The sequence below is a fragment of the Panthera tigris genome, chromosome F2 (assembly GCF_018350195.1).
Source record: "Panthera tigris isolate Pti1 chromosome F2, P.tigris_Pti1_mat1.1, whole genome shotgun sequence".
In the NCBI taxonomy this organism is placed as follows: domain Eukaryota; kingdom Metazoa; phylum Chordata; class Mammalia; order Carnivora; family Felidae; genus Panthera; species Panthera tigris.
Window position 1 is genome coordinate 37,688,662 of NC_056676.1, and position 19,135 is coordinate 37,707,796.

At 39.9% G+C, this 19,135-nt stretch overlaps 1 protein-coding gene and 1 long non-coding RNA gene across 3 annotated transcripts in view; one reads left to right on the forward strand and one right to left on the reverse strand.

The window, feature by feature from the left end:
- Positions 1–19,135, forward strand: part of NECAB1 (N-terminal EF-hand calcium binding protein 1) — a 191,826-nt gene that overhangs the window by 34,472 nt on the left and 138,219 nt on the right. For both annotated transcript variants that reach the window (XM_042973528.1, XM_007084329.3), the window contains exon 3: positions 3,429–3,537. In XM_042973528.1, the coding sequence (XP_042829462.1) occupies positions 3,429–3,537 (109 nt within the window). The remainder of the gene's footprint in view (positions 1–3,428; positions 3,538–19,135) is intronic.
- LOC122235079 overlaps positions 1,690–19,135 on the reverse strand; it is a 43,222-nt gene continuing 25,776 nt past the window's right edge. The window contains exons 2-3 of the long non-coding RNA XR_006213194.1: positions 3,421–3,481; positions 1,690–2,221 (exon numbers count right to left, since the gene is read on the reverse strand). This is a non-coding gene — a long non-coding RNA (uncharacterized LOC122235079). The remainder of the gene's footprint in view (positions 2,222–3,420; positions 3,482–19,135) is intronic.

The following is a 19,135-nucleotide window of genomic DNA, read 5'->3' on the forward strand; positions in this document are numbered from 1 at the left end:
TCAGATATCACAAGATTTGGCTAGTCTGTGAGCCAAACCAGTATAAATCAAAGTTTCATTGTGTTCCATTTCAAAAGAAAAGAGCAGGAAAATTGAAGATGAAAACAGATGTTTTAATAAAATATTAAAATTGGTTAATGCAGAACACACTAGACAGGGGTATTTTGTCTCCTTTTCCTTAAAAAAAAATAATGTAGGGGCACCTGGGTGGCTCAGTTGGTTAAGCATCCGACTCTTGGTTTCAGCTCAGGTCATGATCTCATGGTTCATGGGTTCGAGCCCCGCATAGGGGTCTGTGCTGATGGCATGGAGCCTGCTTGGGATTCTTTCTCTCTCCCTCTCTCTGCCCCACCTCTGCGCTCACTCTCTCTCTCTCTCTCTCTCTCTCTCTCTCTCTCTCTCTCTTTCTCTCTCTCTCAAATAAATAAACTTTAAAAAAAACTGTAATACTTTTGTCTGACATTAAGGCATTAGTCTACAAATATTCCAAAGTAACTCTTTACAATTCCTTATTTAAAAGTATGGCAGCCTGAATTTAAGACTTCCAGGAGTCTTGAACGTGGCAAAAACTGGCTTTCAAAATATAGTTTCCATCCTTCAAGTCAGGACTATAATTGAGTGACTGCTTTTTCTTATAATATTTTTTCTAATAAGAATTACAAAGCAAAAAGGTTTTTAGCCCTCATAGAATCATCAGAGCACTTGTTCAGTGCTTTTATTTGATAGTGTTTACATTATCACTGGAACTTCCCTACTTATGGTGATTATAAAGCAGTATTACAGACGCTTACCCTGTCCATAGGGTGCTCAGGCAGCTTAAGTTTTCTAATAGCCTGGTTCAGCCCACCTGAGAACCATTAAATACTCACCAAGGAAAACATATTCCACTATGAATATGTATGTGTTACATTTGTTACAAATTTCCATGGTAGAGTTGGAAATAGTGGGTTGGTTTCTGTCTTTCTCCCTCCCTCCCCCTTCCTTCCTTCCGTCCTTCCTTCTTTCCTTCCTTCCTTCCTTCCTTCCTTCCTTCCTTCCTTCCTTCCTTCCATCTGTCCGTCCTTCCTTCCTTCCTTCCTTCCTTCCCCTTTCTTACCTTTCTTGCCTTTCTTTCACATATACCTAGATGTGGTTTGTGTCCAGTTCCCCAACCTGGTGACATATTTTTTGTCAAAATAAGGAGATACACAGTAGAGATACTATTCTTCCATCTAGTGTGGAATGTACATCAGGTTACATGGAACCAAAGTTTAAAATAGTCATTTGAGACAATGACACTAAAACAGCCCATCCAAAAGCATAAATACAAAAGTGGACAATACAATACAAAATATACAATTGATGAGCCTGGTGGATTCAACTTTATTTTACGATGGATTGCTTCAGTGTTTGAATGACTGAGCTAGACTGAGGTAGGCTGGTCCAGCGGGCCTCTAGGAGTGAGGAACTCATTCTGTGAATTTTGCAGATCAGGTTTTTTGTGACCTCTCGTGCTATTTCTGCCCAGTTAGCTATCGCCAAGAATTAACCAGAAGATTGGTTTAATTCACTTATTAAGTTAAACAGTAAAATAATACGCAATTTTAAAACTCTCAAGGGTCTTTAAATTTATATTTTGCAAATAAGGATTTTTGAAAGTGTATCTGAGAAAGAAGGTCATTCAGTGATTAAGTCTATTGTGTCCTTTATTTTAAGCGTTACTGTGGGGAAGAGTCTCACGGGTCACGAAAAATCCTGATTCCTTCGCTGCCTCACCCCCCCATGCCCTCTCTGAGATTCGGATTCTCTAGTAGGGCCCAGGAATCCACACTTTAACTGAATTAAAATGGTCTGTGGGCCATCTTTAGAGGAAAAAATAAGCTCAGCGGGTCTTGAAGGTCCAATCCTACTAAATCTTATCATCTTTTTCTCAAAGACAAACTCCACTTTGTTCAGTATAGTGTTGGTAGGACCACACGGCAGGAGTTTTGTGACCCTGAGTTCCTCCTCCTTAGTCCGCTGCTGTCTCTTTGTAAAGGGAGAGGATCGTTCCATCACGTAAGTCATCTGGCAGCTTCCTGAAATAACTAGCAAACCAGCTTCTCGCACAGAAGGAAGGATGCTTTCCTTTTCGTTCATGTCCATTCACTCCCTTACATTCTGTGCTGCTGTATCATGTAGAGATCTTTTACTTTCATCTGTTATTAATGTGTTTCTTCCATCTCTGCTTATCCAGATTTACCTGTTATTGAAAGTCACGTGCAAAAGTTACTGCTCGTGCCCCCAAATGAAAGATCTTGTATTGCCCCGACTCCCATACATTCCAAAGTGTATCTCTTATTGCACTTACTGTGTTTTACTGTCTAACATATTTACGCTTATGCCTACACCTCTTATCTCTTTTTATTAGACTCCCTGATTTGACTGTCATTTACTTTTGTATCCCACAATAAGTAAAATGTGTTTGTGTTTAAACGTGTTCATTTGTTTGAATCATAAAGGAATGAACACAGTTTGTTGGATTGCAGTAACAATTCTGAAATCTACATGATTATTTAATCAGTATTCACTTGGGGCACCTGGGTGGCTCAGTCGGTTAAGCGTCCGACTTCAGCTCGGGTCACGATCTTGCGGTCCGTGAGTTCGAGCCCCGCGTCGGGCTCTGGGCTGATGGCTCGGAGCCTGGAGCCTGCTTCCGATTCTGTGTCTCCCTCTCTCTCTGCCCCTCCCCCGTTCATGCTCTGTCTCTCTCTGTCTCAAAAATAAATAAAACATTAAAAAAAATTTTTTTTTAAATAATCAGTATTCACTTATTAAACATCTGTTTATTCTGTAACCTGCTAGGTCCTATAGATGAAGACAAAACATCTGAATAATTGACTCTGTATTAGGCTTTTATTTGGTTGTGCGGATATATTTTTGGTATATTTAGTTAAATTGCTTGTTAAATGTAAAAATAAATGAACCCAAACATACTTAAAACCATGAAGACTTAGTTCATCAGGGAGTAAATGTCTGAAGTCCATGTACTATAAAAATGTATTAAATTATTTTTCTTTTTAACACCTTCAATTCTTTCTTTTTTATTTTTTAAAGTTCTTTTTGACATTTGTTCATTTTTGAGAGACAGAGAGAGGCAGATTGTGAGTAGGGAAGAGGCAGAGAGAGAGGGAGACACAGAATCTGAAGCAGGCTCCAGGCTCTGAGCTGTCAGCACCGAGCCCAACCTGGGGCTCGAACTCACAAACCATGAGATCATAACCTAAGCCAAAGTCGGGTACTCAACCAACTGAGCCACCCAGGCGCCCCTCTTTCTTTTTAAATAAATGTGTGTGCATGCACAAATAAACCGGCATAAGCATTTGAGCCAAGATTTTAAAATTAAAAGACAAAACAGTATACAAAGTTGAAATGATTTGCTTATCTTCTGTGTGTTCTTACCGTTTCAGATGATGGAAAATTGTCCTTTGAAGAATTCAAAGCATATTTTGCAGATGGTGTTCTGAGTGGAGAAGAATTACATGAGCTTTTCCATACCATTGATACACATAATACCAAGTAAGGAACTTTTTATCATTGGATTCTGTAAGTGATGTACAGAAGGTGTGAACAAGTATGTACTGATGTAGGAGAGAGTGAGGAAATACGTAAAGGGCACATTTTGTAATGTTTACTTCTGTATGTTGACTCTGTTTTGAAGTTTATTTATTTTGAGAGGGAGATAGAGAGTGCACTTGCGTGAGTGCACACATGAGTGCACACATGCCCAGGGGAGGGGCAGAAAGATAGAGAGAATCTCAAGCCTCCTCTGAGCTGTCAGCACACAGCTAGCTGGATGTAGTCTGGGTCTGAAGAACCAGCCAGGAACCGAAGGGTGAGATCAAGATAGTGACCTTCACGGAAATCAAGAGTTGGTTGCTTAACCGACTAAGCCACCCAGACACCCCTCTGTGTGTTTACTTTTGAGGTACCCCCTCTTTAGTAATGGAAATACTCTGAAAAACTGAGTACTGAATTGCAAAACAGTGATCTTCTGTAGGGAGCCCAATTAAAGTAGCTTTAGAGTGTGCAGAATGTGAAACAAAAGCAAAGATTAGAGATAATTCTAAGTGTGTCATTAATAAGAAAGTGGCATTTTACCTTCTTTCTAGTTTCATCTCAGTTCGCTTCATCTAAAACTTATCCTGAGGCCATTATATTAGCTTAGTGAAATGCGGAACTGCAGTGATTTTCTGGACAATTCAGATGTGCTTAACTCCAGACCACTGTTACCTCAGACGTGCCGGTAATACAGGACACAGAATTTTTTTCTGAATAGTCAATGTATACAGTAATCTATTTTATTTATCTTACATATGTAGGTCCTTCCTTTTCATTAGTATAGCATTTATAAAGTTTCTATTTATATTCTTACTATACTAATGAGGGATTTAGGATATAGAACAACAGAAACGTGCTGTTTGATTTGGGTAATTGATCCAAATCACGTTATTTGTAACAGTCGTGATTACAGAATTCTAATGTGGAAAATGCGTCATTTCAGCCATGCCTGGAGACCCATCAGTGTGTTTCCTATTTGAACAATCACTGTCTTGCTTTAGGCAAAGTGTCGAGATGGTTCCAGGCAGTGAGCCAGCTTGCCAAGAAAATGCTCTTGGGCAACATCGAGGCATAGACTTTTTTCTGTGGCGAACTAATAAGAAAAATTAAAAGATTAAATTCACTTTCCTCAAGCAGTGGAAAATTTTTTAAATACTCAGTCTGTAAGTTTCTTCTGTTGGAATTTCAAATTCCCTATGAAACAGCTTCATTAGCTGATAACTGTGTCAGAAGTTTCATTCTGTTCAACAAATCTAAGTCCCTAGTGGGTGTGGGTTGGTATAACATGGAACCCGCTTACAGTTTGTGAAACAATAGACCCACTAACAAGTCATTTTTATATGATATCATAGCCACTGTGACTGAGGTATGTACAGGACACTGTGGGATAACACAGTGGGGCAGGGAATTTTAGCCTAGTTTGATAAACTCTAGGAATGTTCCTAGGATTAGGTAGCCAGGAGCTAAGTCTTTATGGGAGGGCAGAAACTAGTTAGGTAAAGAATGGAATGAGGGACTATTCCAACTAGAGGAAAAAGCATAAGAAAGGATCTGAAAGTACAAGGTGGATGGGAGTAACAAGTATTCATGTTTTCAGCATCATCAATTGTAAGGCTGAGAGCTGGAGGAGAAAAATCTGGAAAGGGAAGAATGGGCCAGGCAAGAAGGGGTGTGCGCTCTGAGATGCAAAAGTGCTTCAAGTTTAAACTGCAGGCCAGGAAATGGCCTTAAAGTACTTAAGCCAGGGATCAACATCTTTGTAGGTTATTGTGGTTCTCCTGAAGCACAGAGCTAAGCCGGGGGCGGGGGGGGGGGGGGGGGGGCCGAAGGTGGAGAAAGGCCACGAATGAATGTTAGCCCAATTCTTAAATTGCTGCTAGGGAATAATGTTTATGCATGGAAGGAAGGAAGCCATGTGAACCATTCTGAGAACTAATACCTGAGTGAAAGAAAGAGCAGAGGCTCCCTTTATGGCTCAGATGTTGGAGATTAAGATGCTAATACTCCATTATGTATGTTGATTACTTATTCCTCGTTATACTTGCTATTAAAGTTTTAACAGTATCCAGGTTTGGAACAATTATTGCGAGTCATAATAGCAATCTTAGGTGTCACAGAGGTTTTTCAAAACACATTTATTCATATTGATGAAAACTAAAGTTTTCAGTAAACCTTATTGGCCTGATTTTGCTATTTTATTTACATATTTATTAGTTGAAATTACTTGGCATAGCCTTAAGATTACATTAATTGCTAAAGAATTATATGCAATGATTTATACAGTAAGTCCAAAGGAGTAATTATTACTACCAGTTGCTTTCATAGATGCATTAGTAAAAACACTTAAGTGTTTTCTGATAATGGTGGTCAACCTAATCTGGAGCCTCTGGAGTCTCTAATATGTTAGAGACTTCAGAATTGTATTCATGAAATTCCTTAAAAAAAAAAAAAAAAGAATGTCAGTCAGGCTTTGATCTTTTAAGGAGATTAATTCAAACATTGACCGAGAAATTTCAGAGCTATATTTCAAGCAAGTGATAACTTTTGTCTTTGCATGATCCAAGTTTCAATTATTTTAGTGATTGTACTATATGCCATATTTTTTTTCCCCTTCCACATGACTTCTAATAAAATATGTTCTTGTATGCTCAGCATCACCAACCATCCTAATTTGATCAAGGGTACAGCTTGGCCTGAAGGAGCCAATTTATACATAGGCTAGACAATGTCATTCAGACTCACTGTCTCATGTTTATGGTGAACCATCAGATTCAGATACAATGAACGTCTGCTGCTAAGGCCCCTAGCGGTGCCTGGTTCCTGCCCCTCCTGATGTCTGGTGGTTTAACTTCATCTTGGAGTCTATTAAATCACGATCCACTTAATATACTGCATTTTCTTGAGCTTATTTGAGTAAGATTCTCTTTCTTGCAAAAGTATATGCTAACACAGTATTACCTCCACTCATTTCTGCCATCTCTGGAAACTTTTCTCTTTGCTATAAATATTATATTTGCCATGTTTTAAATAATTTTTTTAATGTTTATTTATTTGGGGGAGATAGAGTGGGGGAAGGGCAGAGAGAGAGGGAGACACAGAATCCGAAGGAGGCTCCAGGCTCTGAGCTGTCAGCACAGAGCCCGACACGGGGCTTGAACCCACAACGTGCAAGATCACGACCTGGGCCGAAGTCAGACACTCAACCAACTGAGCCACCCGGGTGTCCCTATATTTGCCGTGTTTTAAAAGTGCCGTGTCCACTCTGAAAATATTTGGAAATAAGGAAGGAAAATATTGAGAACATGTCTTGCTACTGAATTCTCCCCTTTTTTTCTCATGAAGAACAGTCTCAAAATATTGTGCTCCTAAAACATTGTGCTCGATCATGAACAGCGGATATTACTTAGAAATGTCATTGTAACTGTGCCTGTAGTACCACATCATTAAGATATTTTAAATATCAAAAATAAGTGCATTATTCCTTGTAAAAGGACATAAAAAACCTATCAGGTAAACCTAGAGATTCTCAGATACCATGTGTTTATAGGTAGCTTTTCAGTGAACAAACTACACACATACAGCTGTGCACTGATTACAAAAGGTTTGGACAAGTTCAAAATATATATATGGCCCTCTCCACATACATTTAGGGAGCAATCTTAATTTACAGATTAAGCTTCCTGGTTTTTTTCCCTTCCTCTTGTCCATTCATTTCTTTGCTCTCTTATTTTAAAAAATCAGTATGTTCATTTGAGAAATTATGTTTCGCGGATTCCACTGCAGCTTTAAGTGTGCCCTGCGGCCGTTTGGGTCTTTTCAGTCAGATTTCCTCCCCCGATACAAGGAGACTAACCAACAAATACAAAAACAAACCCGAAGACACACGGTCTCCTAAGAACTTACACATTTGAGATACTGCAAAGATTTCTATACGTGGATATTACCAAGATTGTAAATATCTATAGTTTTGAATCACAGAGAATTTCTTTTTTAGTGTATTTCAAAATGAAACTGTCAACCGCACATCCCTTTATGTTAAAGTGTTTAGGGAGCTCTGGTCACTTTTTCGGCCTGCACAGTTGCAAGCTTAAGCTCAAAATTCGGTACAGTCTCATTCTAATGAGAGTTCCATGAATCATCCTAATTGTTTGATTAGAATTTTAATAATGAATGATTTGCCAGCAATTACATTCCTAATCTACACGTCCTGAAGATTTCACTCAGAGCAGAGACTAGAAATGAAAAGAACCTGAATGACAGTAGGAAAAATTTGAAGACATCAGAAGTCTAAATTTCCATCACTTTTATCCAAAAATTAATTTTAACATTGACATTTTCCATTATGTTTGGATATTTAGAAAATTTTCGTGAGTTTTTTTCTTGCGTAGTGTGGTTGAGTGTAGAACACAAATCCAGCTTTTCCTATGCATGATCCTTGGGATATATGGCATAGCAAAGAAAAAGAAGGTCAAAATGTAAGTTTTTGTCAACAGGGCAAAATATTGTTGAAATTTTTAACTTTCTCAAACTTTAAGCGAAGTGCACACAATCTGATATTCCAAAACATTCTGAAGAATGTTATAGCCACCTTATTAAGCCTTTCATGATTTCACAGACTTTTGTCAACCCTCATTTTAACTGTCTTCTTTCTGGGTCAAATATGCCTAATCTTTTTTTCTTTTTTAAAAAAGAAAAAGAATTGTTAATCTCTCATTTTAATTAGCCTTATTACATCTTTTCCGGCCCCATTAAAAGGTTTTGGACACACGTTTTTCTCAAATTTGGAAAAGTTACTAGTAAAGTATCTAGTAAAGAATACATAAAGCCCATAACATTTAAGTTTGGCAAAAGACAATATTAGCAAAACTAAATCTACAGCTTTGATAATTTAAAAATTGAAACCATCATATCAGAGAACAGAAATAGATAGAAGGAAGATCATTAGGTCAAGAGGAAACTTCCATGGTTCATCAGAAGTGCTCTTACTCATCAGAAAGCCAGCTTGTCTACATTTTTCAGTCAGAGGAACTCATGAATAAATTAACATAATTCCCTGTGGTGTTAACCATAGCACAGGCGGGGGAAAGATCCCCTAGAGACCAAAAATGATTCTTTCAGAGTACTGCACTTTGGAGTTCCAGATTGTTAAGATAGGCCAAATGGTAGACCAGATGGGAGTTTTGCTCTTAGGTCAGAGAGTGAACACACAGAAAAGCTTCCCAGGGCCTGCAGATGGGGGGTTGGGGGGCGGGTTTAACTAGAAATGGACAACTGCCGGCTTCAGGTCGAGTATTCCTCGTTCCAGGCTAAGATGATTTTTTCAGTGCCAATTACTGGGATTTCACCCAATACTTGTTAAATCACTGAAGCACACCAAAGTGACAGAAATATCACCACCTACTAAAAGAGCATAGTCCATCTTGAGCTAGCTCTGAAAGCTTAAAAAACTCTTTCCTAAACGAAACTGAAAATTTCTCTCTCAACTTCACTTATTTTTCTTAGTTTTGTTCCTTGGGGACATGCAGAATACAAAGATGTTATGACAAGTCTTTCTAATATTTGAAGACAGTTTCATGCACCAATGATGAGATAAAATCCCATAATAATTGGAGAGTAATGATATCAAAGGGTTTGTTCCAGATGGTAGAATTTGGTTCCTTCTGAAACAGAAGGTTGTTCATCTTGTATTTGTGCGTGACAGCAAAATGCTAACTTTATGAGTTGGTTGATGCAGCCACTTTCTCCCTTGAGTTATTCATCACATGCTTAAGTAGACACATATTGTGGGCACAAGGAAAAGAAGGCAGTGTCAGCACCCAAGGAATAAGCAGTGGGTTGGTCTGCAGAGTATGTGGCACAGCTTGTACTGCACTATGACTGGAAAGTTCCCAGCATTTCCATAGTGGGCAAGAGAGATCTTCCTATTAAAATAACCAGTCCCATCTTTACTGGAACTGAAGACTCAGAAAGCAGCACCCAGACCTAAGTGCCTGGAGAACGGGGGAGATCACAATTGCAGGTGCTAAGCTCAGCAAGTACAGGAAAGAAATCAGAAAAGAGCAAAAGTGGTGTAGCCGTATGTCAGGATGTCAAGAGAGTGAAGAGAAAATCAAATTCCAGAGTATAATGGGTAAGACAGAGTGGGCAGACTGGGTGTCCAGAGTTGAGTTTTAGCAATATAGACTGGGCCAAGGAGCTCTGGCCAGAGAGTGTTCCAGGTATTCCAACAAGGCCCAAACTGGCCAGAGAACAAACTAGCAGAGAACACAGAGCATTTCCTTCAGCTCCATGATCAAGACTTAGCTGTAAGACCTAGGCTGTGGGCTGACCTCTGTCGAGGCATTCAGTAACCTCCCTGGCATAAACAGAGAAAGGCCAGCAGATGTATGCTGTTTCCCAGAGAGAGGCAGGAGTTATCTGTTAGCTATGGCCGATGATTTTAGTTTAGAATGCTTATATGCCAAATGAGTCATGGAGTCAGAGGAACTGTGATGCTAAGAAGGGAGAGAAGAACATTCTTTACGGATTTTCCTCAACTTCTCCTAAGCTGTACTTGGCTGAAGTCACACTGAGGCAGAAGAGAATATAGTAGGCAGGACTTCACCGGTTGTGAGTGACAGAAACATAAATTAAGCTGACCTGAAAAATAATCATCCGACTCCTGTAGCTGAAAAGTCCAGAGACGGGCCTTACGTGTTCTCGAGCAAGTACTCCCAACAGTGGTGCGAGCAATCAGTCTTCCATCAACTCCCACCTCTTCTTTTCTCTGTGTTGGCTGTTCTCTTGAACAGATCCTCTTGCTGAGATGTCAAGAAGAGACTAGAAGCTCTAGGTTCATATTGCCACCAGCTTGGCAAACTCTCAGAGGTTGCTATCGTTTCCCAGTAGTCCCAGCAAAATTCTGATCTTGAACTGTGTTAGCTTGACTTGGGTCTCGTGCACATCCCTGAAAAAAAATCATTGTTACCGGGAAAACACGATGTGGAAGAGAATTGGGACGGTATTTTCAGAATAGTGCTGGGCAGGCAGAATTTGTAGATCACCTGCCTACTCAGTCCCAAAGACTTTCCTCTCCCCTCTCATATTTTGGAGGAATATAATCCACTTCCCTAAAAGGACGAGAGGCTGGGCGCAGTTTGAACTCCAGAGAGTTTCTACTGAGTGTGGGGTCATTCAGGGAAATCTGAAGCTCCCTACAATGGAAAGGAATGAAGCCAGGGAGAGGTCTGTTAACAAGCGTGCTGGTCCAGGGTTCTAGTTCCCTACATCTGCTCCCTTCCTGACCATTTGACGTGTCTCCCCCCAGCGTCCCTGTGTTCCCACACTCTAGAATATTACTAGAATCACGCATGCAATGCCGTGTCTTCACTCCTTGTGGTCCTGCCAACTCCTCTGTCTCTTCAGGGACTCCCAAAACTTAGGCGGATTTCGTGGGTGACACCTGTTCTTTATTCCTTTAGTCCTTCTCCATAGTTATCCACCAGTTCTCACATATTGTGTTGTCCTTACTTCTTAAGAATTTAAAAATCGGAACTATGAACATGGCTAAACGAAACGTTTTCTGACTATATTCTTTAGAGGCACACTTTGTGCCTCATTATCAGGGACCAAAAACTGAAGTCTTACAATCTTACTAGACCTCGCTCTCCAGTTATTGGTTCCATTTGGCCATTAGCACCTACCTGCGGCCATCAAATGTACTTATTATCCACCTGTTTTTCAGATGTGCCTTTCACTTCAATCATCTCTGAAACCTGTTTACTTTCTTTGAGCATCTCTAGCTCATAAGGATATGAGGAGAAAAAGACAGGCTGTTTCCTGTGAGTTCCTGTAAAAATTGTTTACTTTCCTCTGAAGGCATTTCCTCGACACTGCCAACACTTTCTCCCAAATCAGGCCATTCCACAATCTGCAGCGTTGATTGAGCTGAGGATTCTTTCCTGGAGGAAAAGTGAGGACTCAACAAATCTACTTTATAATTAAGAAGATTAGCATAGTTTAGGGGATTTATAAAGGAGAGGATTTTAAGGAGATTTTTCTTCAAGTGATGTGGAAATGGGTTCTCTTTAGTTATAATTTCTACAAGAAATTGGTCTCCATTTTCTCTGACCAAGACGGTAGACAAGCTAAATTTTGTGTCAGGGAAGTTCATATATAATTTCTAAAAAAATGTTTAATTTTTAATGGAATAAAAAAATTACAGTTATTGTCTATGTGCCAGGCACTTACATCATCTTATTTAATCTTCACAAAAACCGCATAAAAAGGTATTATTACTCTTTACAACCCACAGTTCAGGAATCAGATATAGAAAGTTGAGTAACTCGCCCAAGGTTACACACATACATTTTGAAAGAGCCTAGGATTATCTCAGGGGTAACTAAAAATCAAACTCCAGCTCATTGTCATGCCACTTCAGTAAATTTTCAGATTTTCCACTACTTATTGTGTCCTACCAGAAATCAAAATATTCCAGGGGCGCTTGGGGGGCTCATTTGGTTAGGCTTCTGACTCTTGATTTCAGCTCAGGTCATGATCTCACAGTCCTGAAATTGAGACCCATGTCGGGCTCCATGCTGAGCATGGGGTCTGCTTAAGATTCTCTCTCCCCACCCCCCCCCCCCGCTTCTGCCCCTCTCCCTTGCTCTCTCTCTCTCTCTCTCTCTCTCTCAAATTAAAAAAAAAAAAAGGAAAGAAAGAAATCAAAATATCCCAAAGCCAATTTAAAAAATCGCTTTCAGGTATTTTCCTTTTGATAAAGAGGTGCTTCATTCTCTAGCAGTAGAGTATATTTGGATGTACAGTATAGGGGTAATTGCCTTAATTGCTGCCTTAATCTCTTCCCTTTTTATAATCATTATGTAGGACTTTTACAGTGTGGGAGTCACCACAATGTAGAGGTGTTATTCTTTTTCTTTGTGGACATTATTTCCATTCCTTGCACATTTTCCCTCCCTCCACCCTGCCGTTATATGTGGAATTCATCTCCTACTTTTGGACTTAGTTCGTTACCACCCTCCACTCCACTTTACGTTTGCCTCATTTTCTCCATTGTTCTTCAGAGCACTCACGGAGTTTTACTGTTTCCTTTAATCATTTGTGTTAAAGGCCTCTGCTCTCAAGCTGTTTCAGATCATCTTATGTTTTAACCTTATCTAGAGAACTCTTTTCTGGTTGTCATCTTGTCCTCCCAATAAAGAATGTGAATTCTCTTTTGATTTTTACTCAATTCACCTCACATCAGCCATAACACAGTTGCTGATGGCAAAGTAAAAATCGATTACTACTCGAAATAAAAGTTGATTCCTGAGGAATCTAAATGAATTTTTTATTCATATAAATGCAGTATTCTTTCTGATGTCACCAATATCCACCAAATGGACGAAATCAGATCAGTAAAGTGTTAACCCTAATCTTTTAAAAATACACGAAGCTTACTTCTTGGATGGTTTCCTCTCTCCCTCATCCACCAATGCACCAACCAATTCTGTCTTCTTCCCCCACCACCCCCAGCTCATTCATCTTATGAATCCATCAACTCTCTTTATGGTCACTACCCCTACCTAAATGCAAGCTTTCTCTCTTTTACAGCTGCATTGTTCTCAAAATGGTCACTTTGGTGGAGTATTTGCAATTTTTTTCTCTATGATGTTCCCAGGTTTCAGAATCTTTGAAATAAGTATAGATTACAAATAACCTGAAAGTGATTGCTTCCTTTTGAAATGAATTTTGTCAAGAGCAATCTCTTAAGGAAGATATTTTGCCCTATAATAATTATATAAATACCACATACTTACTGTAAAAAGAGAATTCAAATAATACAGAAATCATAAGAAAGAGCATAAAAATACCCAAAATTTCACCACCTTGACTTAACTACCAATAGCATTTGGTCACCATACTTCTACTGTGTGCATTCTGTTCTAATCACAGAAAGCTATTTTCTTCTATTTTTCTCCTTTCCTACTATCCACTCCTATCTTACCCCACATGACCAATCTCTACCACTGAGACTGTGGTCTTCTATCTTTTTCCATATTTAAATAATCATATACATATCTATACACCTCTTGAAAACCTTCCCTGACTTTTCTTATTAGGTTACATTTCTCATTCTGCTTTCTCCTTGTGGCGTGTATCTCTTTTCCAAAGCACTTACATAAACTACAATTTTATGCTTGTTCCATGTTTATTTGATTGATGCTGCCCTCCCCAATCTAAACAACACGAAGGCAGAAGTCATGACTGTTTTGCTTTCCATGGATTCCAGACCTAGCACAGTCTCTAATATATGTTATGAGCTCATTGAGAAGGGATAGATTCCTTCCTCCCCCTATCTCATGCTGTGCACTTTGCCTGAATAGCCTCGCCCCTCTCCTCTGCCTAGTAAAGTTTTCTAGCTGTCAAAGTCCACCCAATTCCAGAAAAGCAATGTTGCAGTGTGGAAAAAGCTCAGGAACTGGTCAAGCTTAGGCTTACCTCCTTCCACGATCTAGCAGTAAGGACTATGGATGGCCATTGCTCTTTATTGAACCTTAATATTATTGGCTGTAAAATAGATCCAAGGTAAAGACTCATTTTGTGAAGTTTAACGATAATGTGTAAACACCTGCCATTAAATCATAATCATGATTATTATTGTTAAGATGTATTTACCAACCTTTTCTTTTTTCCTGATTGTCTTTTTTGTCCACATTTCTGTAATTCCAGTTTACGCTTTCATAGGGTACCATTTAATTATATATATGTTGTTATTTTTTGCTAATTGTTTCATGAACATGTTAATTTGTCACTAAATCTAAATCATACAGTCCTTTCAGGCAAGAATATGGTTTTCTGCTATTTCCAGTAAGTGTTATAATACACTCAATAACTACTTGGTTAGTTGACTAATTCTTCTAGGAATGGAGTATATTGATTAGATGTAAGAAAAGCATACAAAGGCACATTGTTGGTGATTTTTAGAGTTGAGATCCTGGCTGACTGATTATAGAAAGGATGATGCTACTGACAGATCCGGTCAAATAATAACTGAGTCTTTTTGAGGGGAATCGAGTAAATAATAAGTCTGACTTTGGACTCGCAATTAAATTTTTGAAATGTATGTCTCTTTTAAAATAGTTCTCTATGCCCATGAACTAAAAGCCATGAAATGTAATTTTAAAATGTGAATGTGGATTATTTATTTTAGCAGACAGAAAATATGTTCAAATTAAGAATTTCTCTTTGTCCCAGTATATTTAGTGGATCTGCATTTATATATAAAACAAAGTTTCCCTGCTTTAAAAGAAGCTCCCACTATATAGAATATTATGTTCTCTTTTCTGTTTTTTTAAGGTTTATGTATTTATTGAGTGGGGGAGAGGCAGAGAGACAGGAGGAGAGAGAATCCTAAGCAGGCTCTGCACTCAGCACGGAGCCTGATGTAGGGATTGAGATCATGACCTGAGCCAAAATCAAGTGCTGGATGCTTAACTGACTAGGCCACGCAGACGTGCCTTCTCTTTTCTGTTCTTAAAAGGTTTCTCAGAAGGGAAAAATAGACTAATTAGCAAAAGCTTTTAGTAGTGAACTCAAACTGTAATAGGAAGAAAGCTGAGCTTGGGTATCAGCCGAACGTTACTGTTCTTGACTCATTCACTAAGGGTTTAATGGCTTAATTTTTAGGTTTTTCTGGGAATCTGTTTTTAATTAAAATAGTTTGCTTTTAGAATAATTAGAATTCTACATGTGGAAAACCATAGGATTTTAATTATTTGCATACATAACTTTCCCTCCACTTCCCATCCTCACTGCCGTCAGGTTGAAATGAATATAGACTTGAGATTGCCACAAAGAGTCTCTCTCTTGCTCTCTCCCTTACCGTGTATAGTTGCCAAGTGAAAATTCAGATTTGACCTTGACAACTGTTACTCTAGTTGAGTTTGCAGCTTCCAAGAACTTAGTCATTTATCCTTACTTATGTAATAGAATTGGGTGCACTGTCTCTGAGCTCCTGTCTGCATCTAGTTTCTTTCACTCTCTTTTACAGTCTCTCCCTCTGTCACTCTCTTGGACTGATCCATCTCTAAACTGGAAGTTGACGGACTATGTCTATACCAGGGTCACTTAAACTGAAATGGATTGTAAGAGGTCTCTACTCTTTGAATTTCTGTGTTGCTATTTATTTAATTGCCTTTGCATTTCTGCTTCTACTTTGAATCCCTAATCCTGGATCCTTGCCCTTTATATTTTACATTTCAAAATCTTTTTATTCTCCATGGAGCTAACTTCTGGTTCATGAAAACTCAAAGGGATTTTATCTTTAATATAGAGTATATTCAGAGAGACATAGTCCAGTGAAAAGAGCATAGTATGAATGCATGAAACATTGTTATCCTCACTGTATTTGATTGGAACTGTTCTTTAGGGTGAAGAAAGTAATGTAGATTTCAAAGCCCATGACAGAAATCCCTCATTCACAGTCCTAGATTACGCAGGAAATCTTTGTCCTTCGGTGGTTATGTAAAGTCTTCCACATAAGATTTCTTAACCTGGTAACATGAATCCCTGGAAATTTAATATAAAATGCTATAGATATTACATATTTTAAATTTGATGGGGAGGGAGGAGAGATGGTTGATTCATTATATCAGACACTCAGTGTTCTGTGCCAAACCAGCAAAGAACAACTACGCAAGACTCGCCTTTCCTCTTAACTTCTAAATCAGCCCCCCACCGGCCTTTTATGAGTAATTTTATATCAACCCTGATACAGAAAAAAAAAAAGAGCTTGAATATTGTAAGAGGCTACCACAGAAACCCACTGAAGTTTCTTGGGAATTCCAGGGAAGAGGATCCTAGAGATTAGGGAGAGAGAGAGAGAGAGGCTAATAAATGGAACTTTGAGCTCAGTCTGTGTCTAATACTCTGTCTTGCCCATACAAACTGAACTTTCCATTCTTTCAACAAGTATTAGTGTTTACCTCGTTGTGCTAGATGCTGGGGATATGATGGTGAAGAAGAGATTTATAGTTTGGCCGGGGACGTAGAAAGATGGTAACCTGATTAATTATGACAGGGAGATACAACTGTTTTGGAGTTAGGGGTGGGGACTAACCCAGTCTACAGTCAAGACCGCTTGAAAGTGACTTTTAAGTGCATGATGAGCTACTATCAAGAAGAGGTGTGGATATGAGTGGGGCTGCAGCTGAGAAAAGTTTTAGTCGAAGAGAATGGCATATGGGGAAACCTTAGGTGAGAGGGAGGGTGGCATGTTGGGGGACCTGAAAGGCACGCAGTCTGCTCAAGTTTAAGAGTGTGATGGGGAGAGGGACCAGAGAGACAGGGCCACTTGTGAAAGGCCACTTATGAACCTGTGGGGCATTCGGATTTCTACCCTCAGGTCAGTGTGGAGCCACGAAAGGGTCTTAAACATGGAAGGCACCGGACTAGTTTTCTGATTTAGAAAGATGGCTCTTCCCAAAATAAAAGAGGATTGATGAGAGGTGACAAGTCTGGAGACAGAAAGACCAATTAAAAGGCTACTTCGGCTATCCTTGAAAAAAGGTTCATCTGAATCATCATTTTGAAAACTAGTCTTTGAGTAGGTTGAAATCTTTCTGATCTGGAAAGATGTCAGGTACTCAGTAACCCGATAATGCAGAGCAATAATAATGGTTAAAGTTTATGTACCAGATCCTGTTTTAAGAACTTTACATCACTGGGGCACCTGGGTGCCTCAGTCAGTTGAGCATCTGACTCTTGATTTTGGCTCAGATCATGATCCCCAGGTTGTGGGATCGAGCCCTGCATCGGGCTCCATGCTCAGCAAGGAGTGTGGAGCCTGCTTAAGATTCTCTTTCTCTCTCTGTCTCCGTCTCTCTGTCTTGTTCCTGCCTCTCTCTTACCCCCCACTCTGCCCGTCCCAGCCACCCCCTGCTCATATGTGCTCTCTCTCTCTCTCTCTCTCAAATAAATGTTCCATCATTAACTTATTTAATCTTAACAACAGACCATGATTGAGCCCATTTTGCATGAGAAGGCCGAAATACAGAGACTGAGTGATTTTCCCCAAGACACCCAGAGGGTAAGGAGTAAGCCTGGGAAGTCTGGCTCTTAACCACGACTCTATACAGCGGCCTGTTGAGTCATTCTCGGTACACTGGCTCGGTGTCTGGCAGCGCGGTATAGTCTTCGCTCTGTTTCTGAAGGACTTGGCCAAGCAAACTTTTCAGTGTTTTACTCTCTTTGAATATTAAGTGGCACTACTAATATTTTCTGGCAGGAAATTGTGAAAACTCACGAAACAAACGTTAAAAAGCAGTTTAGTCTGGCAACCACAGAAGGTGCCACATAAATACGAGGAGTTTGTTTGACTTGAGTGAGCAGTGCTTGTCAGCGCGGGAATTCGTGACGCGCCAGCTCGTCCATTGCTTGCTCATTGCTGCCTCCTGGGTTCAGGACCAGGGAAGGCGAGGGTGGCTGGGAAGCTGCCCCGTTCAGGTCGTTCTCTTCCCACTGTCCTGACTCTTCTGGGAGGGCAGGGGCACCGGTAGCCTCGATGAATGGAAATCTAATATTTCAAGAGGTGTTACCCTGGAAGAACAAAAATACTTGTGGCGAAGCTATCAATTTAGTGACCAAGTAGTTGAAGTAGTTGATCAGAAGATGTGCGTGGAAATGACCTATTTTGGGCAGAGAGCCTTCGGAGATTAAACTCTCCCTTTCTGAAGAGCCTTAGAAATGCGAACTCCAGTTGACAGAAATTGCTTTTTTCCTAATCATGTCTTCAGGAGGCAACAGTAGCTTGGAAAATGGGCTTCCTTTGAAAAAAGGAGATGAGCACAGTATAGAGGTAGATGAGGGTCAAAAGGGCCTTGACTTCTGTAACAGTAGGAGAATATTGGAGGCTACTTGAGTCTCTGGGTATCACTAAGGAAAGGAAGTTAGGAAATGCCATCCCCGTTAGGGACTTTGCTTCCCCCTCTCTCCTAGTGTTTAAGTTTCACAGCAGTGAAAGTGACATGGAGACTTGTTGCCTAAGACGGCATGGAGAGGGGGAGCTGAGCCTACTGGGTTTGTCTTGAGAGAGAAGAACCTCCTGATGGATAATGGGGTGGTGGCAGCTTGGAATGAAAGGAAAGCAATCTGGATCCTGGAAGGAATTATTAGAAAAGGGTACTCCAGAGGTGGCTCAGGCCTGAGAGTTAATGGGGGACACTTAAGTGTCAGGACCCCATGCAGTGCAAAAGTAGATTCTGGAAAATTCCACCGGGTGGGTCCCAGAGAGCCTCCTAAAATGGTGATCTCAAAGGTTCACTTTTGTCCTTGGGCTTGAAATTATATCCGGTACAAATCTATATGCCTAATAAATAGATCGAAGTTACTGCTTTTTTGAATTTTTCCATTGTTTCTCCTCCCTTAAAGACAAGTGCTGGGGAAGAGGGAGGATTGGTTAAGCCGCATTGCACATCGTAGAAGCTGTCTGCAGATGAAAATCGTCAGCGGGCTCTCAAGGGCCTGGCTGTGTGGGTGGGCTTCCTGGTTGCTGTTTGCTGTTTGTTTTATGTGGGCA